The sequence below is a fragment of the Plecotus auritus genome (assembly GCF_963455305.1).
Source record: "Plecotus auritus genome assembly, chromosome: 8".
Taxonomy (NCBI): domain Eukaryota; kingdom Metazoa; phylum Chordata; class Mammalia; order Chiroptera; family Vespertilionidae; genus Plecotus; species Plecotus auritus.
This window is the reverse complement of record NC_137782.1, coordinates 110,922,639-110,944,746: the sequence shown is the minus strand read 5'-3', so window position 1 is coordinate 110,944,746 and position 22,108 is coordinate 110,922,639. Positions and strand designations below refer to the sequence as shown.

Below are 22,108 nucleotides of genomic sequence, written 5' to 3'. Positions count from 1 at the left end.
TGTCATAAGTGAGGGCTAATATGATGCCCCCATTTTCATAGCTTTGCAATACTTACTTGCTTTGGTGTAGAATCTCTAGCCTCGAGTGTCCTGGCTTTGCAAGGCAAGTGCACACAGGAGGCCCCATCGGTGAGATCAGGTCCCCCAGGGCCTGGAACGGCGACTGTAGGGGGATCTGGTGTCCCCGAGGGCAGAGCACAGGGTAGAGAAGCTGCTTCACTGAACTTTGGTATGAAGCAGAGAAAAGGTCGGACTCAACATCACTCTGTACAAGGTTTCAACTACCCTGACCTTGGGGATAATTGGGAGTTCTTCAGGATGTACTTGACCTCAAAAAGGACATTTATGCTGTGTTTCCTGGTTACCCAGCAAAGGCTGTATGTCCCAGGTTGGTGTTAGACTGGAAATGAAAGAGGAGAAAAGCAAGTTGGGCAGGACTTTCTGGAAGACCAAACCACATTGACGCACCACGACACACCGGTACCTGCGTACCCTCAACAAGACCATGTGGAGGAGTTATGGGAGTTTTAAGATTGGAAAAGCGTCAGCACACTTCCAGTTGAAAGGAAAAATAAGTTTTAAATATGTAACTTTTTTTCTATCAAGGACCTTCGGTGACTACCATGAAAATACTCAGAATTTAAATAGAGCACGGGGTTCCAGCCATGACAAACCAAATTCTACAGAGTAAGTAAAGGATAGCATGGCTTACCTGGGTGTGAGAATCCAAATAAATGCATCTTGCATGTAAAAAAAGGCACACAACAATTCAAGGCTTTTGAAAAAAAGCATCATTTATTTCAAAGTACAACACAAAGTTGTATTTTTAAGAAATACACATTCAATCTTGTATCTCAAGACTTGGCTATGTGCATCTCAGTTTGTCCTTAAAATAAATTCAGGTATACAAATGTTACATACCTCAAGTACAAATAGCACAGAAAATGCATATGGTCTTACTGAATGTTTTTACATTCATTCTGTTGTTCAGCTTGACTCACATTTCTGTAATCTGCTTTTAAGCCAGGACAGCCTTATTTTTAAAAAAATACTCTGTATTTTTCAGCACAAAGTCCTCATACATTTTTAAAATTAGATCTTGGCGCATAATATTGTGAAATTATAAAAAACCAACCCTGGTAGTTTAATAAAATTGTCACATGCCAGGACTTCTGAATCAACTCAAATTATTTCTTCAGCTGTAATGTCAGATTTGTGTTCCTACAGATAAAGAATGGAAGAAGACAGACAGGCGGTGGCAACTTGACAGCAGTTAAGGTTTCAAGACGTACAGGTCTTACTGAAGTTTGTGGCCGAGAAAAGCAAACAGCAAATCTCATTATCATAATTGCAAGAAAGATCTGAAAGCAGCGAGTGGTACAAGACTGCCCTGCCCGAGTCTGTTTTGTGAAGATGAGGAGGGTGGGGAGTGGGGAGCTACAGTAGGAAGAGCCTTAGAAAGATGTCTCAGAAACTGGCAGATCATGATCTAGACAAGGGCCCCCACTTTTTTTTTTTTTGCCTAATTTCAATTCTCATGAGGGAAGTGTGAATTAGACCACGGGTCAGAGCTTCTTCTTCCAATTGTGGGGCTCCATATCCGCCATGGGTTGTAGGTCTGTCCCAGATCATCAGCTGGACTGGAGGCCGAAGGGGCGTGAGGAGCAGCGTTCTCTGTGCCCATGAGGCCGATGCTGGTCAGCGCGCTTGCTGGAGTGGTGAAAGGGAGGGCACTGCTAAGGTTGCTGGACCAGATCGAGCTGCTGAATGGAGGGGTGTACCATAAGCCACTGGTGTTGCCAAGGACTGACTGCAAAACAGAAAACACAACAGGGGCGTCAGGCTTGAAAAGGGCAGGCGGTGGCCAAGGGCTAAAGGCTCTGCTGAAATGGGCTGGGCCATCGGTATCTTTCATGTTATTTTAAAACAAATGTGTTATATGTATAACCATCCCAGAATCTGAGCAGATGACTGTGGTATTTTATTTTTTGTTAATCCTCACTCGATATTTTTTCCATTGGCTTTTTTTTTTTAAAGAGTAAAGGGAGGGAGGGATGGGGGGAGGGGAGGGGAAGAGAGAGAGAGAGAGAGAGAGAGAGAGAGAGAGAGACATCAACTGGTTGCCTCCCACAGGCACCACGACCAGGGCAGCAATCGAACCCGCAACCCAGGTACATGCCCTTGACCTGGCATTGAACCCTTGACCCTTTGGTGCATGGGCTGATGCTCTAACCACTTAGTAACACCGGCCAGGGCAAGAAGGATCTGAAAGTAGCAAGTGGCACAAGCCTGCCCTGCTGGTATCTGTTTTGTGAAGATGAGGAGGGTGGGGAGTGGGGAGCTTGGTTGTGATCTTTTAAACAGGACTGTCCGATTAAGCCAGGGGCCAAGTCCAGCCCTGCCTGTTTCCGAAGAGAAAGTTCCACTGGAGTCCAGCCGCACCATCTGCTCAGGTACTGCCCTGGCTGCTGGGCACAGGATGACAGAGGTGAACAGGTACGAATAAAACAGCACAACCTACAAAGCCTAAGGTATTACTGACCCTGTTTTAAAGAATGGTTGAGATGCGTTTAAACCTAAAGCCAAACAATGACAAGTAGAGACACATGTTAGAATCTATTGAGTTAAATCAGTATCGATAAACCCTGCTTGTCCCATTTAGTTCTCCTGCGGATGAAGAAGTGGCCACAGTGGGATCATACTTTTCTATCACAATTTTGTGAAAGCTGAGACCAGTAATTATTTTCTTTGGTGAGATTGCTTTTCTAGAACATGGTTTTTGCAGAAGAATTTTACTGAAAATCGAACAAATGCCCACCAGAAAGCTCACGTAAGGGCACATGTGCTTCTCAGAACAAAACCAATGCCACCCCCCAAAGCCTCTACCTGGCAACCACCTGCTTGTTCTCTGTACCTGAGTTCGTTTCTGTTTTTTTTGTTTGTTTGTTTGTTTGTTTTTTTGGTTTATTTTGTATTTAAAAAATGTATTATTGATTTCAGAGAGGAAGGGAGAGGGAGAGAGACAGAAACATGAATGATGAGAGAAAATCACTGATCAGCTGCCTCCTGCCTGCCCCACACTGGGGATCGAACTGTAACCTCCTGGTTCTTAGGTCAATGCTCAATCAATGAGCCATGCTGGCCAGGCTATTTTGTATTTTAGATTCCAAAGAGAAGTGATATCATATGGTGTCTTTCTCTGTCTGTGTTATTTAACTTAGCATTATTTTTTTTTGAAAAAATTTTAAAATATATCTTATTGATTTTTTACAGAGAGGAAGGGAGAGGGATAGAGTTAGAAACATCGATGAGAGAGAAACATCAATCAGCTGCCTCCTGCACGCCCCCTACTGGGGATGTGCCCACAACCAAAGTACATGCCCTTGACCGGAATCGAACCCGGGACCCTTCAGTCCGCAGGCCGACGCTCTATCCACTGAGTCAAACCAGTTAGGGCTAACTTAGCATCCTTATCCTCTAGGTCCACCCATGCTGTCACAAATGCAAGATTTCATTCCTTTTTATGGCCGAGTAATATCCCCGTGTATACAGATGGGTTACGTCGGACTCGACGGATGTTGTTTTGTGGTTACATCGCTGTCTCCCATTTATTTATAAAACAAAAAAAATTCCGTCATTTTGACGTATGTACATATGTGCTTTATGTTTTTTATTATTTATTTACCACAAGTTATCTTTATTTTAAATTTTCTTTACTGTGTCACTTCATCACTGCTGTGTATGTGCTCCATGTGACGTAGGTGCTTATGTAGGTGGGTTCCGACTTACGGCGAAAATCGCGTTATGTCGTGCCATAGGAACAGATCTCCGACGTAACTCGAGGACCTACTATATATGTACCACATCTTTATCCATTTGTCTATTGATAGGCACTTAGGTTGCTTCCATATCTTGGCTATTGTAAATAATACTGCAATAAACACACGGCCGCATATATCTTTTCAAATTCATGTTTCGGGTTTCTTCAGATAAATACCCAGATGTTGAACTGCTGGATTGTATAGTAGTTTCACTTTTAATTTTTTGAGGAACCTCCATATTGTTTACCATGGTGGCTGCACCAATTTACAATCCTTTCTCCACATCTTCACCAACACTTGTTTTTAGTATTTTTGATAGCCATTCTGACAGGTGTGTAGTGTTAATGTGCATTTCCCTGATGATTAGGGATGTTGAGCATATTTTCACATGTCTGTTGGCTATCCGTGTGTCTTCTTTGGAGAAATGTCCCTTAATGTCCTCTACCCATTTTTAAATTGGATATTTTTTTGGTGTGTGTGTGTGTTAATTATATAGGGAGGGGCAAAGGTAGGTTTACATTTGTTTGTATGGAAAATATAATAATTATTTCTGTACTCACAACTGTAAACCTATTTTTACCCCTTCCTGTATGAGTTCTTTATGTATTTTGGACATTAACCCCTTCTCAGATGTATCTTTTCCCATTCAGTAGGTTGTCGTTTCATTGGTTGGTTTGCTTCACTGTGCAGGTACTGGGTATATCAAAGCCCACCACTGCTGGTATGGGGTTTGAAGATCTGTGAGAGGTTTTAGGAGTCTGTAGCGCAAGCCAAGGCAGGTTGCTTGTGTGAAGGAGCCCCTGCAAGAGGTTTGGCTGAGCAGATTTGGGTGGTGTGAACATTGTTCGCCAGGCGAACGAAGGGCTCAGATTTGGTGCCAGGCTGGCTGGCTGGGGGGAGAGCTCAACAAAGGAACTATGTCATCTGCTAGCACTTCTGTCTCAAAAAAGAGCTGCGCCTCCCCCTTTCCCTCTTCCTTCTCTCCTTCCCCCCCCAGAGCCAGTCAACTGAGTTCCTCCCACTTCGTTCCTAGTGCTTTTTGAGCGGCTGCCCCTGTGCTAGAGTGTGGAGTGAGTGCGTCTCTGCACGGGCCCTTTAAGAGCCGCTGGTTTTCACAGACATGCCCTGGGGACTCGTCTTCCTGGCACTGGTCTCCAGGCTGAGGAGCCCATGTTGGGCTGGAACCCTCACTCCTCAGGAGAGCCCTTGCCATTCTGTATCGCCACCTCTCCTACCAGTCTGGAGGTGGCTTCTTTATAGCCTTACTCACAGGACTTCTGTTCAGCTGGTCTTCAGGTGGTTCTCAGTGATGCTGCTCTATGATTTGGTTAATTTTGATGTGGTTGTGGGACAAGGCGAGCACAACATTCACCTACTCCACCATCTTGGCCAGAAGCCTCCACTCCCCTAAGTTCTTGCCTACAGGGGCTCTGACAGATATTGATGGGCCACTTTGACAGATATGAAGACACAGCGAGACCCATAACAACAGTACAACCTGACCTTCCCACACCATTCTCTGTTGCTTTAACTGTGGTGGTGATGATGAGCGAGCCCCGAGTACTCACTGTGGCCGTGTGGGTCGGTGAGCTGGAACTGGCTGGCCAGGAAGGGCTGGGATCTGTCGCTGGAGATTCCCACAGGTATGAAGGGCCACTGCTAAATTCATTCCAGCTTCTCTGTGAGGCCTGACTGCACGATCGAGATAACCCGAGTTTGCTGAAAACTTCTGAAAGAACACAATTTCAAATCCATATTTTGTTTTGTCCTGCTCACTGAGGACAGAATGGCATTCATCTAGGGCACACATTGCCACTGTCACTTGGGAATCCTCACACCTACTTCATTAGCTCCCACCACACTCCAGAGAGGAATGGGAGATATTCCTAAGAACTAGGCATAAAGCACACAATTTGAATACTTTACCCAAACCCATCACTGGATGACATAAAATGCAACTATCTCCCAACTCTAACATTACAATCACAGCTAGTGAAAACTCTCATGATGCTCTCTACTTCTGTGCAGCAAGAAAACATAAGGTGCCCCAGAATAGCCAGGAACCACTTTTCAGACACAGAATCCTTCCCTGAAGTTCTTAAGTAATTGCTGCGGAGCACACCCAACCGAGACTCACGGCATCGAGCCTCTTCCACGGCACCTCTGGGCTGAGAGGAGAGTGGGAGGGGACCCTTCCTAGAGCCTTGTGCTGGGGCCCTAAGCATCTGTCCAAACAGCAAGGACAGATCCACTTCCCAAGGTCAGCCCACACAGTTTATGTCTATTGGTGCCTGACAGCAGGTACAAAGAAATATATCTTTTAAAAAATGTCTACTAACAACACACGCTTTCCTCTCCATCTCAGTGTTTCTCCACACATAAAACTAGACTTCATTTTCCTTCCTTCCTTCTCAACAGGCTTATGAGTTACAGATCTAGTGTTAAACACTTACCACCTGTTAGGTTAAAAGAATTCCCAAAGGCGGAGAACGAATTGAGGGGTGTGAAGTCAGGGCTGCTGGGGTTGCTGACAGGACTCCACAAACCCGAGCTGCATGTTTCAAGAGGAAAGAAAATGCAACACAAAATGGATGAGGGTTGGCAGAACAGATTCATTAAGTATGGCTTCACAAAGAGGGGACATTGCTTCAACTGGGGGTACTCAAGTATTAAACACAAAGAGAAAGGGGAGAACTGAAAAACAGCTCTATACCACAGAGGAGTGAAGGCACAGAGGATTTCAAGCTCCTCCTCCTCCTCATCAAAGCTGAGAGCCTGCCTGGCCAGTGTGGCTCAGCTGGCTGGGTGTCATCCTAGCACCCAAAGGTGGCTGGTTTGATTCTGGGTCAGGGCACATGCCCAGGTTACAGGGAGGCAACCAATGGGTGTTTCTTTCTCTTTCTGTCTCTCCTCCCTTCCCTCCCTCCCTAAGATCAACAAAAACATAAAAAAAAAAAAAGATGAGAGCCTGGTTCAAAGCAAATTTGCAGTAAAAAGAGATATATTTCTTTAGGGTTACTATTTGGTAAAGAAAGATTTAAAATCCAGGACTCATTTCCCTTTAGTGCCAAGCAGGTAAAATTGGGTTCTGCTTGCTGACAGCCTTTATTATTACTGTTATTGTTGTTAGTTATCTGGGAAGATAAACCGAGGCACTTGGCTGCATGCCACCAGGTGCTCTGGGTCAAGAAAGAGGCATGTTCACTAACTTAGTATAAGTTATCCAGTATTTGCTCCAATTTCCCTCCTCTCAATTTCATATTTGTTCTTCTATATCTAATTATCAGATCACATCCTTTCCTACAGGAGACCATGATAATGGAGAAGGATGAGAACAGATTTAAAATGGGGACCCTCTCCGCTGGGTTATACAGGTCGTGTGCACCGCCTCCCCTCTGTCAGGGGAGCTATGGGGGGAGCACAGCAACTGGGCTGTCTGCTTCTACCTGAGACAAAAGCCCCTAGAAGCCTGGACCACTTCTGACAAATGCCTACTTGTAATCTAGGGGGAGAAATGCCTGGAACACATGTATGGACAACAGCCGCTAACCTGACTTGAGAACCCTGTCGATCCTTCTCACGAGTAAGAATGGTCTACTGTACCTGTCTGAGCCATCGCTGTCACCAGGAGTGTGTGCAATGCCAAGGCTGCTGGAAAAATCTGTTTTGTTTGAAGAAACTTTAGCAAAGCCATTCCCACCTGTAACAATGGACTCTGTATCAATCGAAGGCAAACCGGCCAAAGGTAATTCCACCATGCCTGAGCCCCGCTGAGGCGGGCCTTCCGACGCAGGTCACTCACCTGGGCTCTTGTCATAGCCAGCCGTGACTGCAGCAAAAGTGGGGTTACCGTTCTTGCCAGGGAGGGAGGCTGCTTTTGTCAATTTGTTTTTGCTTCCACTTGGCTGCTTGGTTTTTGGGTCACTGAAGCAAAGGAAGAATAATTAATTCCTTGCCAGTACTGCCTGCTGGAGGCCCGTAGGCGCACTGTCTCAGGGCCGTGGCCAGCCCAGGGCAGCCCACAGCCTGGCCTCATGTAAACGAGCTGGGACCCACAACTGTGGAGTCAGATGGAAAGTAAGAAACTTGTGGGGGAAAGGTAAGAAAATACAGGTCCGTCTAAGAGAGACCAGGTTCACAATTTAGGGACCGGAAAGACTGTTTTAGAGAGGACATGAGAAATGGAGCCATTAGGCAGTGAACAAAGAGTGGAATGTGAGGTCCTGGCAGGTGACGACACAGGTTCTTAGAAAGCATCCTCCCCTATCAGGACAGGCTAAGGAGCTCATGGTGACAGCCCAGGCAAGGTGGCTTCCCCAGACTCTGGGGATGCTGCCTTTTTAGGCAAGAGTTAGAAACTGTGCAAAACAGGGGTGGGGACAGGACCTATCTGTGCTTGCTGGGAGGGTGACACGCAGTGACAGCTGTGTGGTGCTGAGAACAGTGCAGGCGCAAGGTAAGAACTGATAGGTGGTTACAGTGACCACTGAAGTCACTGTTCTCCTTAAAGGCAGTCAAACACAAGTGTGGCTGTGCCTCTAGTGAGGAGCACCAGCTAAGGTGTCCCACCTCCCTGTTAGGAGGCTGCCTGCTGTGTGCACGTCCCCTACTACAGCTGACTTGCTTAAGATCCTGCCCTTTTAACTGCTAAGCTAACTGCCATAAGAGCAAAATAAATATGCCATAAAGCCATTTCCTCAACTCACAGGACATCTATAGATCTTCATTTAATGTCAGTGTGCTTATTCACTCTTGAATTAGAACACCTATCTATCTATATAAAAGCCTAAGCAACTGCAGAGGGCTGACCATCTGGTAGCTATGACACGCAATGACCACCAGGGGGCAGATGATCAACGCAGAGGCATGGAAACATGGAACAGACTGATGAATCTCAGAGGGAGGGGGGGATGGAGGAAGGGCAGGAAGAGATTAACCAAAGACCTTATATGCATACTAGAGGCCCAGTGCACGGAATTGTGCACCAGTGGGGTCCCTCAGCTTGGCCTGCAGGCATCGGGCCAAAACTGGCTCTCTGACATCCCTCAAGAGGTCCCAGATTGTGAGAGGGTGCAGGCCAGGCTGAGGAACCTCAACGGTGCACGAATCCATGCACTGGGCCTCTAGTAATTCTAGTAAGTTAAATGATGCATTTCCAGTTGATGGGTTATAAAAGCTCAGGGATGGAAGGAGGCACTGCTGGGCCGGACAAGTACGACGGCAGCCAGGGAAACCGCCCTAGGGCAAGGGCGAGCTGTCGACAGATGTAGGAAGCAAGACAGGACAGCAGTCTGTGGCCACAGATATTTCCACTTAATGGGAGTGAGCCGCAGTTTTCTGGAACACTTTCCTGTTCAAGGACTAGGAAGTGACCAGTGAACCTACCTGCTGGAGCTACTGTTAAGGATGCTGCTGTAGCTGCCACGGGATGCAAGCGGGCACGGTGCCACTGGGGGAGACGGAGAGGCAGGTGTTGGTGAGGTCTGGCGTTGTTTTAAGAAAATGTCTGCATTGAAGGTTTGCAGAGAAAGTTTATAAAGACTATCGGTAGCTGGAAAGTAAAAATAAAAGGTCTCATTAATGTGCTATCTTTACTGTTCAAAACCAGTTACTTTTGGTGTTCCATCTGATACTATGCAGAACTCAAGTACTCCTACAAAGAAAAACGTAATTAAACCTTTCTGTGTGCTCTGTTCAAAGGTTTAAAGAAAACAAGGGAGGTAGCTTCTCTCTGCATTAAGAGCTCCCGGAAGCTCCAGTGAGGCCCGTCTCTGCTGAGTTGTGCAGGACTTCAGGGACAGAACCACAGGTACAGGCCTGCTCTTCCTCTCCGTCTCCCATGTCCTTCAGGGATGGCAGGTGAAATCACTGCATGGGGCCTAGAGTCTCTGTGCTTCCATACAGGCTCACACACTGTGGCAGGTGCAGAGCCCGGGGCACCCCTTTCCCCCACCCCAGTTCATCATACAATACCCCGTGATCTGGCACACCTAGTGAGGTGCTGTTCCTGGTCCCTGGTTTATAAGAATACAAACTCCTAATATCTTCCTGCTGCCCTCTAGGTTAATGTCTACACAGCTATTTAAAAAAGTTTAAAACAAAAATTGTCATGAAATAATACTTCTGCACTCACTAAATGGAAACACATATAACACATTTATCAGAAAAAGGTATCACCACTTCTGATCAAGATGGTGGAGTAAACACCATGCTCACTCGCCTCCTTCCATGACTACATCAAAATTACAACTAAATTAGAAATAGTAAAAGAACAAACAAAGCCCAAAGTGAGTAGAGGGAAAAAAATAAGGATCAGAACAGAAATAAAAAATGTCTAAAATAATAGAAAAATAATCAAAGAAACCAAAAACTGTATTTTTTGTAAAGATAAACAAAATTAATAAACTTTTAGACAGACTCATCAGGAAAAAAATGAAAGGACCCAAATAAATAAAATCAGAAATGAAAGAGAAGTGACAACTGAGGCTACAGAAATACAAAGGGTTGTAAGAAAACACTAGGGCCCTAGCCGGTTTGGCTCAGTGGATAGTGCGTCGGCCCGCAGACCAAAGGGTCTCGGGTTTATTTCCAGTCAAGGGCACATACCTTGGTTGCAGGCTCCTTCCCAGCCCGGGCCCTGGTCGGGGCACGTGCAGGAGGCAACCAATCGATGTGTTTCTCTCTGTCTTTCCCTCTCTTCCACTCTCCCTAAAATCAATGGAAAAATATCTTCAGGTGAGTATTAAAAAAAAAAAAAAGAAAAAAAAAAAGAAAATACTATGACCAATTATGTGCCAACAAATAGGACAACCTGGAAGGAATGGATATATTCCTAGAAACATGCAATCTTCCAAAACTGAATCAGGAAGAAACAAAAAATCTAAACATAGTGATTACCACCAACAAAACCGAATCAGTAATAAGAAAAATTCCCAACAAAAAGTCCTGGACCGGATGGCTTCACAGGTGAATTTTACCAAACATTCAAAGAACTAACACTTCTCCTTCTTGAACGATTCCCAATAATAGAAGAGGGGGGACGATTCACCAGCTCATTTTACGAGGCCAGCATTATCCTAATTCCAAAACCAGATAAAGACACTACAAATAGAGAGAATTATAGGCCAATAGACATGATGAAAACAAAAAATTAGCTAACCAAATTAAGCAATACATTAAAAAGAGCATACACCACAATCAAGTGTGATTTATTCCTAGAATGCAAAGTTGGCTAATATCCACAAATCAATATGATATACCACATAAACAAAATGAAGGATAAAGATCACATGATCATATCAATAGATGCTGACAAAGCATTAGACAAAATCCAACATCAATTCATGATAAAAATTCTCAGCAAAGTGAGGATAGAGAGAACATTCCCCATAATAAAGTCCATATATGACAAACACATAGCTAACATACTCAATGGTAAAAAGCTGACAGCTTTTTCTTTAAGATCAGGAACAAGACCAGATGTCCACTTTTTACTGATTATATTCAACATAGTACCGGAAGTCTTAGCCAGAGCAACCAAGCAAGAGAAAGACATAAAAGGCATCCAAATTGTAAATAAAGATGTAAAACAGTCATTTGCAGATGACATGATCCCATATATAGACCCTCCTATTTCCGCCCCCCCCCCCCCCCCCCAAAAAAAACACCTATTAGAATAAATGAACTCAGTAAAGTAGCAGGATACAAAATTAAAATTCAGAATTTGGTTGTGTTTTTTACATCAATAGCAAACTATCTTAGGAAATAATCCCACTTACAAACATATCAAAAATAATAAAATACCAAGAAATAAATTTAGCTGAGGAGGTAAAATACCTGTATTCTGAAAACTATATAGCACGGAAGAAAGAAATTAAAGATACAAATAAATGGAAGGCTATACCATGCTCATAGATAGAATTAACATCATCATTAAAATGTCCATATTATGCAAAGCAATCTAAAGATTCAATGCAATCCCTATCAAAATACCAGTGGCATTTTTCATAGAACTAGAACAAATAATCTTAAAATTTACATGGAACCACCAAAGAACCTGAACAGCCAAAGCAATCTTGAGAAAAAACAAATTTGGAGAAATCATGCTACCTGATATTAAATAAAAACAGCATGATACTGGCATAAAACAGAGATCAATAGAACAGAATAGAAAGCCCAGAAGTAAACTCATACTTATATTGTCAATCTATGACAAAGGAGGGAAGAATGTACAATGGGTAAAGAGTCTCTTCAAAGTGGTATTTGTGAAACTGGAGAGATACGTGGAAAAAAATGAAACTAAACTACTCTCTTACACCATATATAAGAATGAATCCAAAACGGATTGCAGCCTTAAATGTTTCAGACCCGAAACCATTAAAACTTCTAGAAGAAAATGTAGGCAGTAAACTGTGATATCAGTCTTAGCAATTTTTTTTTTGGAAATGTCTCCTTGGGCAAGGGAAACAAAACTAAAAATAAACAAATGGGACTACATCAAACTAAACATTTTCTGCAGTTAAGGAAACGATCAACAAAATGAAAAGACAACTTATTGAATGGGAAAAGGTATCTGCTAATGATATATCTGGTAAGAGTAAATACCCAAAATATATAAGAAACTTGCACAACTTAACACTGAAAAACTGGATTAAAAAATGGGCAAGAGGACCTGAATAGACACTTCTCCAAAGAGGACACACAGATGGCCAATGGACATATGAAAAGATGCTCAATCAACATCACTAATCATCTGGCAAATGTAAATTAAAAGCACAATGAGATACTACCTCACATCTGTCAGAATGGCTATCTATAAAAGCCTAATATGTAAATTGTCCCCACGGGAATTTGAACAGGAGACTGATCACTCACTATGATGTGCGCTGACTACTAGGGGGCAGTGCAGAACAAAGGAAGGCCTGGCCGGCAGCAAGGGAAGGGAAGTCCTAGCCGGCAGCTGGACGGCCCCAATCGGCCCTAATCACCGGCCAGGCATAGGGACTCTACTTGTGCACGAATTTTGTGCGCTGGGCCTCTAGTTATCAATAAATAAACAGACAAGTGTTGGCAAGGATGTGGAGAAAAGGGAACCCTTGTGTACTGTTGGTGAACATGCAAGTTTGTGCAACCACTATGGAAAACAGTATGGAGGTTCCTCAAAAAATTAAAATTTAACTACAATATGACCCAGCAATTCTACTTCTGTGTATTTATCCTAGGAAACCCCAACATAAACTTGAAAAATACATGCACTCCTATGTTCACGGCAGCATTACTTAACAATAGCCAAGTAAACAACTAAGTGTTCATTGGAAGACAAATGGATAAAGAAGATGTGCTACATAGATACAGTGGAATAGTACTCAACCAAAAAAAGAATGGAATCTTGCCATTTGTGACAACATGGATGGACCTAGAGGGTATTTTGCTAATTGAAATAAGTCAGAGAAAGACAAATACTATATGGTTTCACTTATATGTGGAATCTAAAAACTTAAATGAATGAACCAACAAATCAAACAAGCTGATAATACAAAGAACAAATTGATGGTTGCCAGATGCAAGGGGGTTTAGGGAATGGGTGGAAAAGGTGTACGAACCGGCACTTATAAAGGGAATACATTCAATATTGTAATAACTATGCATGGTATTAGAGGGGTATTATACTTATTGGGGTGATCACTTTATAAAAATTTCTAATTTGTACACCTGAAACTAATATAATACTGTAGGTCAACTATAATTGAAAAATAAAAATGTAAAAAATTTTAAAATAAGACAAAAGAAGGATCACATTGCATTACCATGTGTACTTGGGTGCTGGTCCGTGACTGTGATACAGAGAAGAGTAAGGAACGTGCTCTGGTCTCTCTGAATCCAGTCTCCATGGCTCCCAGTCACTGAGGCTGTCCACTGACCTAGTTACATTGGCACAACTGCATAGCCCCACTGCCCTCTTTTCTTATCTTCGTCCAAAACAGCTCTGCTCAGCTTGATGCTTTTCCCTTTTGCCCTCCAGGCTGGCCTTTTGTGCCCCATGCAAGTCCTGTGTACAGTGAGGCGAGTGCTCTACTCCGATTTCCTGTGAGGGCCTCACTTCCAGACTGAAGCCTGCTCTCATGGAGGTTCTACTTCAGTGCAATTCTCTCCTACATAGGAGGCGTCTCCCTAGACCCCTAGGGCTCAGGGCCGAGATAAGGCTACACATGCCTTGTCTGTGTCAAGGCCCCCTATGGCACCACCAAGCAAAGCACGCTTCTCTTAAGCCCAAGCTTCCCATCTGCTAGCTTCAGTGCCACTTTGTGACTGTTCCAGAGTTCTCCTTGACCCTCCTCAATGGTGCTGGCACCTCACCCACTGTCACCCTTGACCACATGGCTAATCCCTTCCCTCTTACACTGTGTTGTTTGTTGACCTGGCGCCCACAGTCAGGACCCATCTCAAATGCCACCTCCTGTATGAACCTTGCTTAACTCTCTCCACCCTCCTGCTCTCCTTGGAAGCCCTCACAGCATAGTGTGCCTTTCTGATATCACATCTTCATTATTTGTACACTTGCTCTGACCCTTCCCTAGCCACCTCTTATACGACACATTTTCTGACCTCCTCTACCACCACTAGAAGTGACCTATCCCCTTGTGAACTGCCCACACCTGTGCCCCTCACCTGAATTCCAAGTTCTTAGCCTTCATCCAAACTACGGAGGCTTCAATCACCCACTCTTCATTTACATTCCCCCTCAACTTGAACACTCTTTTGCTTAAGCTTGATTTTTACCTTTAGTGCAAACAAGCCAAATGTGAGTTTATTCCAACTCTGTGTTGAGTGTACACAAGTCAGTCCTAAGATTGGCCCTCTCTTCATTCTAAATCCTACCATCAGGCCCCTGCCTATGCTTGTCTCTGTCTTCTGTAGTGGAATGTGGGTTCTCGAACTTAATTCATTCCAGAAGGCTGTTCGAGAAGTGATTTGTTAAAAAACATAATTATTTTCTCCTATTAGAAATAATGTAAATTAATCCATTCCAGACCCCCAAATGACTCCGTTTTAACCTTTCTTATATACCGCACTTGTCTAATGTACTGTTTAATCTATAAATAAACACTTCTTTTCTAAAATTTATCACACCACCCCCTACTAGCCTTGTTCCAGGGGTGTCTTTCAGGTCAGTATATGGCATCTTCGCATGTTCAGATACTATTGCCTCCAAAATGCTGTCACTGGCTAACTGCTTTTCCTTTATCCAAATCAACAACCGTTTTCCCAACTCTTCAATTGCCAGTGATCATTGTTTCTTTCACACCCTTAGCAACATTAGCACTCTTTTTAAAAAATAAAATATATTTTTATTGATTTCAGAGAGGAAGGGAGAGGGAGAGAGAGATAGAAACATCAACAATGAGAGAGAATCATTGATCGGCTGCCTCCTGCACGTCCCCTACTGGGATCGAGCCCGCAATCGATCTTGACCGGAATCGAACCTGAGACACTTCAGTCCACAGGCCAACGCTCTATCCACTGAGCCAAACCAGCTAGGGCAACATCAGCACTCTTGATGGCCTTTTTAAAATTGTGTTACAAAAGCATTCTTTCCTTTCTTTGTTGCCCGAGAGACGCTTTTTATTATAAAGGGTTGTCAGGTCTAGGAAAACTGAAGTTTGGTTCAACAATGAAGACGTATTTTTGTGAACAACTTGGTTGAGAATTGAACTGTTTGAGATGAGAGACGTTCGAGAGATGAGGTTAGACTGTATTTCAGGAGAAGACCTCTACCTTATTTTAGTAGACTGTGCTGCTGTCATGACTGACTGCAGGGGAAATCTGAGAACAAGGTAAAAAAGCTAGTGAGGAAAATAATGAAATTTTCAGAATAGGTTGTTTATACATAAGATTGAGTAAAGTTGAGAATAAACTGAATTTTTAGAAAATGATTACACTGTAACTGTATGAGAAACAAGACAGGTAAAGAAATGTGGAATTGCCCTGTTTGATGTGGCTCAGTTGGGGGTTGTGTTGGAGACAGCTGATTGTTTTATTCTCACATCAGTGTTTCTCTCTTCCTTCCCCTCTCCCTTTCTCTCTCTATAAATCTATTTATATAAAAGCCTAAGTCACCGGATAACCAGACAACAGCTATGACATGCACTGGCCATCAGGGGGCAGACGCTCAACGCAGGAGCTGCCCCCAGGTGGTCAGTGCGCTCCCACAGCGGGAGTGCCACTCAGTTGACAGATGGGCACCAGACGCTGGGCTCATGGCTGGCAAATGCAGCTGTGGCGGCAGGTGCAGCAGGACCAGGATGAGCGGGAGCAGTGCAGTGCCCAGCCTGGGCTCGGGCTCCTCCCCGGCCGCCTGGTGCTTCCTGCACTACTTTGTGCTGTGCGGGATTGATGCAGACAGTGGGCTGGAGCCCGACAAGCTGGTGGGTAAGGCCAGGCTACGGCAGCATGGAGGTCCACTGATCCCCGCAGGCCAGACCGAGGGACCCCACAGGTGCACGAATCCGTGCACTGGGCCTCTAGTAGTAGTAATAATAATAATAATGATAATGATAATAATTAAAAGTCTTACATTTGTAAAAATGTATTATAAAAAAGAAATGTGGAATTAATGTTCTCATAAAGAAGCAGTTTTTTGGAAAGATTGCCCAATCTAAACAGGTCTTCCCATTTTGGACACTGGGCAGTGGTGTGCTGGTGCACCAGCTTCTGAGAAACAAAGACCTGATTTGAATCATCTGCTATTTCTCTGGTTACACACATACTCTTATTACAGAAGGTAGGTCGTTATTAACAAAGAAAGGAGAAGCTGAGCCTCACAGACTCCCCAAAGGGACTTAATTCCCAAGCAGGCAGTAAGACTAGCTTTCCAATCTCCCCAGGAACAACGGCCATTACTGGGGGGAGGGAGAACCAGTAAGGGGAGATTCCTCTGCTGAGGCATGTGCAGTAGCCAGATGACAAAGCAAAACTATGAGACTTGTGCAGTAGAAGCCAAAATAACGACCATAAATGGGGAGGAATCTAGCCTGGGAAAAGGATAGGATAGGATAAGGGCATGCAACCCCAGAAGGTCCAGGAAAGGGACTGGATAGGGGAGAGCCCAGCACAGCCCTGGAAAAAAACTAGGAAACAGATTGGGTTGGATAGTTTGAGAGAAAGCCTGCTTGCTCCTGAAACCTAGAAAATATATGGAGGGTTAGGAAGGACTTAGGGGCAGCTTTTAGAGCCTGCCCACCCTCTACATTCCCAAGGGTATATTATTTCTTTTCACCCCAATAAATCTTGCCACTATGCTAAAACTTCTCCCACGCATGTACCCCTTGAAATTCTTTTCTCGTGACACCACGATAACCCATTTTCTCTGGGAATACTCTCACCATGACCAATTAAACTACAACATTTTAACAACTGGCAGACTATTTAACAATGGGCTTTTGCTGGTTGGTAGAAGCCGGCTCCAGCAAACCAAACACCGGGTCTCCTTTCAAAGTAATGTTCTGCCCTGGCCAGGTGGCTCAGTTGGTTGAAGTGTCTTCCCATGCCAAAAGGTTGTGGGTTTGATCCCTGGTTGGGGCGTCAATGTGTGAGAAATATGGCGAAAACAGAAGTATGGCGAAAATGACTTTTAATACGTTCTCAAGGGTGTCCATTTGTACAGGCACACCTGTGGTAAGGAACACAGCCTATTTATTCAGTCCCTCTTCCAGTTCCTCATTGGCTGAGTACTATGGGGTCACCTGTTTCCTTATCCATCAGGTCTTATTGTCTCCCATTGGGCCATTTAAAAAATTGGGCTGAGATCTTTTCTAGTTGCCTCCACCTCCTCCTGTCTAGCTGAGGCAGACACCTTGGGGGTTTCCACCATGATGCTGGCCCATGTCCACGTCCCTTGCTCTTACATCTTCTTCCCTCCTCCCTACATTCTGTTTGCCCTGGGGAAATGCAGTGACCATTTCCATCAAAAGCCGACCATGCTGGAGATGGATCACAGAGGCCCATTTCCTACATATGGGAAGCAATTGATAGATGTTTCTCTCTCTCTCATTCCCCTCCTCTCCCTCTAAAATCAATAAAAACATATCTTTGGGTGAGAATAATAATAATAAAAAAAAGCAGCATGTTCCTACTGAGTAGTCATGCCCAGAGTGATTCCCATACTTACAGCTGCCAGGCTTGTGGACTGGCACAGAGTCCCACTCTGGTGGGGGAGAGTCTTTTTCACCCTCTGAGCTACTGGTGTTGCCTAGTTCTTGACTATTTGGGAGGAATTTCGCCAGGGCAGATGGTCTGTTATCCACTAACTTATTTGTACCTGCACAGAAAAAAGAAAAGAAAGTTGTTAATGAACGGTAACTCCTTTCTTTCAGGTCTACTTCAATGACCCTTCTAATGAGGACGAGAACACAACCACAGCCTTTCACGATTACTAACTACTAACAGATCACTGGTAATTCACAACTAAGAACTGTTAATAGAAGTGTCTGTATGACCATTAGGGAAATACCTTTTGGTTTCTGTGAATTCCGTGACTTGGAGCTGCTGGTCAATGCAGTTGGAAGAGGGATCTTGGTTGGGAGGGTCCTCCGTTGTTTACTTTCCAATGGGGGAGGGTACGGCAGCTCTAAGCAACTGAAAGACAAGCAAAGAGCAAGAGACAGCTCAGCACTTGCAGACACCTCTTACAGCACCTGCCTCAGGTAATGTGCATAAAGCCATTAGCAGGAACTTGCCATGTGGGGGCTGTAGACTCTCTCCCTGCAGCTACAGTACTAGTGGGGTTCCTGAATATGGAGATTCAAGGTTCTGCTATTCAGAACTTTGAAGACATTTGTAGTAGAAACAATTAAATGAACCAGGCTGAGCTCCTGGGCTATCTATAAAACTGCACAGCCTACTGCAGAGTAGCAGGACTGCTGTATTTGCCTAGGGTGAGTGTGGAGAGATGAACTGTCTTCTTTATTCTTGAAATTCAGGACTAAACCTAGACAAATATTTAAATACAATTTTTACTTAGAGTATACACTAGAAGCCTGATGCACGAAGATCTGTGCCAGAATGGGCCTTCCTTTCCCTGGCTGCTGGCACCACCTTCGCTCTGGCTGGAGCTGCTGCCTTTCCACCTTCCTACACTGCTCAGAGGCCCAGAGTGACCAGGGGTGGTGCAAGACGCCTGCATCGTCGCCATGGCGATGACACAAGCGTCCCACCCCACCCCCCGCCACTCAGCGCCCACATATGCAAATTAATCTTCCATCTTTGTTGGGTTAATTTGCATACTTGCTCCTGATTGGTTGGTGGGCGTCTTGAAGGTACAGTCAATTAGCATGTTACTCTTTTATTGGGTAGATGCTTTCTAAAAGGTTTAGCAGTAAGCTTAACATCATAAACACTTGTAACTAGGATAATTAATTGGCCCTGAACTTCCTGTCAGCCAAGGTGAAATGGGAGACATGATGAGCTATTTTAAGTTTCCACAGCCTGACGGGGTGGGGAGGGGGGGGGGCAACAATAACAATAACAACAACAACCACCTTCAAGTCTGATGGGCAAGAAGCAATCTCTAGGAGAAATGGATTAGGTAGATAGTGCATATAAACCAGCATGTGAGCAATGGGACTAGGCTGGCCACAGACCAGAGCCCAGTGGTCCCTTACGAGAATTCTTCCAAGCATCATCAGAGACCCCCACCATGCTCCTGGTGATGGTCGCAGAGCTGTCAGTTCAAGGCTGAGCTCATAGCTTGCTTTTCATTGAAAATCTGACCTGGACAGGCTACAATAGATATGTCTATGGCATTTTCTAGTTAGTGCACTTCCTGTCCCCAAACCCTCAAGGTGTGCCACCACTCAGGACTCTCCCGGGCCTCCTTCAGGATCTTTATGCACCACATGGTCTTCCTTCTGTTGTCACCCCAAAGTCTCCCTCCCAGAGGCAGCTAATCCACACCAGATTTCAAAGGTTAGAATGGTTCAACTTTCCAGATCTAACAGCACACTCTTCTCCCAAAGTAAGCAGATGATAAAGTATCATCTCATAACCAAATAAATACATTTTAATGAAGGCTATTTACAAACATGTTATAAGGTACTAGCTCAAAGGTCCTTTTATTTACATTGTTTTGTTCTCTATATTTCACAAATTTTCTCTCAGAATTAGGTATTACATTTTGAATTAGTAAAATGACTAAGCAAAAATCCAATGAGTCTTAGTTAACCCAAAACAGAATTAGGAAGGGTAACAAATTGACATGAAAAAATCCACCCTTTATGGGTAAGACTATTAATGCTACAGCTTTATTAACTCTTCCATCCTCTTTCCACTTTTGACAGGGTTATTTAAAAACTCCATCTTTTAAAGTACCAAAAGCTCCCATGACATAGACACCCATGTGAATTATTTTTAAGTAAGTGGTTTATAAATGTGGAGAATGAGGGCTGTCCATTTATACAAAGCTTGACTCTGTGCCACTGTAAAATTAATTGGTTTTTAAGAAAAAAGGTGCCAGACAACTACTTTCTTTTTGCTGAATCATACTTTCCCAAATTAAGCCAAATGATCTCCATTAAGAAACCTTTTTTAAAGCTTCTGAATAAATGGGTAAGACCCAACTTAAGTGATTCTTTCTAAAAGGAAAGACCAGAAAGATATTTCAGATGCCAGACTTTGACTCACGCAGTACATGGTAATCCCCATACAAGGAGGCAGGAAGCCGAGGGCAAGGGTAGGGCTCCCCTGTGCCTATAGACCTGGAGGCTAGTGTGTGGCATGTGGTGCCAAGGGCTCTGAGGGGAATGTGCTATTCGAGCAGATTATGAGAAAGCACAATTACTCTAGTAAACACTGTACTAAGTTAGGTTATTACATTTGTTCCATAAGTGTAAAATGTTGAGAAACAATTAGAAAACAAAAGGATCAACAACTAGCTGGTATCTTAAATCAGGGTTTCCCTGGGCCTCCCTGGTTCTCTAAAAGCCCTAATTTACTTCCTGGTATCTCGGACCTGTAAGGGCCACAGGCCTGCTTCTGCAGGGTTGAAGCTAAAGAATGCCTGGACCAGAGCTCTGCCATGCCACCCAATGCTCCACACTCCTTGATTTTTGTGATGTCAACTCTTGGGGTCTGACAGGAGGGGCTGCAGGTGGAGACGGAGACAACCCTCTGGCTTTATCACAACTGACTTACAGGAAAACAAATGCTTCAGCATTTAAGGATTTCAGTGTTTTGGCCTAGAGATGATATACTATTCCTATAATACTGATAATATTTAAAGACTAATTTTTAATAAAGCAAATGTGAGCTAAAACTACAGGCTTAAGTAGTATTAGATGATCAACTTTTTGCCTAATATAGAAAATAAAAAATTTATTCCCAATCAGATAAAGATTCCAAAAGGAAGTGATAGTATATGCCTTTTAATGATATCCCTTTTTAAAAAATGTGTATACAGGGTGGGGCAAAAGTAGGTTTACAGGTGTGAGTATGTAAAACAGACTTTATGTTTCTGACATCAGAAGCATGGGGCCATTCCTAACGGTACAAATCAGGCACCTGAGAAAACCGAGAGGAACATGATACAGCACCGGGCTTTTGTTGCAAGCACCCCCAAAGACCAAGCAAGCAAGCAATCATGTTACCTAGTTTTTACCAGTAACTTCGCTTACTCTTTATTTCTCTGCACTCATTTCTTTTTCTCACCTGGTTTTCACATCTGTTGGGATTTCCTTTTTAACATTCAAAAGTTTTTTGCTTTTTTGTTTCACTTGAGACATTTCATTTTCATGTTTCTCAGGCATGGCTTGTTTTCCCTTTTGCTTTTCTGTATCCTGAAAAAAAACATGTACACTTAATTGCTGAGAAGGACCAATAAAAATAACTGATATAGTCTTATTTAAAGGTAGGGATACAAAACTGAAGATGCAGCAGATATATATGTCACATGTATAAAAACAATAAACTCCTTTCTTCAAATATATTTTAAATATGTGGTTCTGTCAGTTTTTTAGCCTTTGACCTTTTATAAATGTATTGTTCTGAGTCTGAGTTATAAAGAGTGTCATTTTAATTTATACCCACATCCTGACAGAAGTGTGTGGTGGTACTGGCAGCAGCAAACTGACAGCTTCTTACTTTTCAGACTTAGGGAGTAAAACTTGCCTTTATTTACAAGAAAAGTTCAGCTGGGACTACAATATAAACACTTTAGCAGTGTGCTCAATGCTGAGCCCAAGCACAATGCAAGCCAAGAACACAAGTGTTCACGCCTATTCACTGAGTGTTCACAG

At 43.6% G+C, this 22,108-nt stretch overlaps 1 protein-coding gene across 5 annotated transcripts in view; it reads right to left on the bottom strand.

Moving 5' to 3' along the window:
* Positions 1-770: 770 nt before the first annotated feature.
* The window catches only part of TMEM131 (transmembrane protein 131), a 237,442-nt gene continuing 216,104 nt past the window's right edge, over positions 771-22,108 (bottom strand). Inside the window, exons 33-42 of one of the 5 annotated variants that reach the window (XM_080684409.1) lie at positions 21,522-21,649; positions 18,331-18,455; positions 17,989-18,138; positions 10,428-10,529; positions 9,207-9,327; positions 7,624-7,745; positions 7,425-7,521; positions 6,275-6,372; positions 5,390-5,550; positions 771-1,810 (exon numbers count right to left, since the gene is read on the bottom strand). In XM_080684409.1, the coding sequence (XP_080540535.1) occupies positions 1,529-1,810; positions 5,390-5,550; positions 6,275-6,372; positions 7,425-7,521; positions 7,624-7,745; positions 9,207-9,327; positions 10,428-10,529; positions 17,989-18,138; positions 18,331-18,455; positions 21,522-21,649 (1,386 nt within the window). In that variant the 3' untranslated portion in view covers positions 771-1,528. Of the gene's footprint in view, positions 1,811-5,389; positions 5,551-6,274; positions 6,373-7,424; positions 7,522-7,623; positions 7,746-9,206; positions 9,373-10,427; positions 10,530-17,988; positions 18,139-18,330; positions 18,456-21,521; positions 21,650-22,108 lie in introns of all 5 variants that reach the window. The other 4 variants (XM_080684410.1, XM_080684411.1, XM_080684413.1 and 1 more) reach the window with 4 other exon arrangements.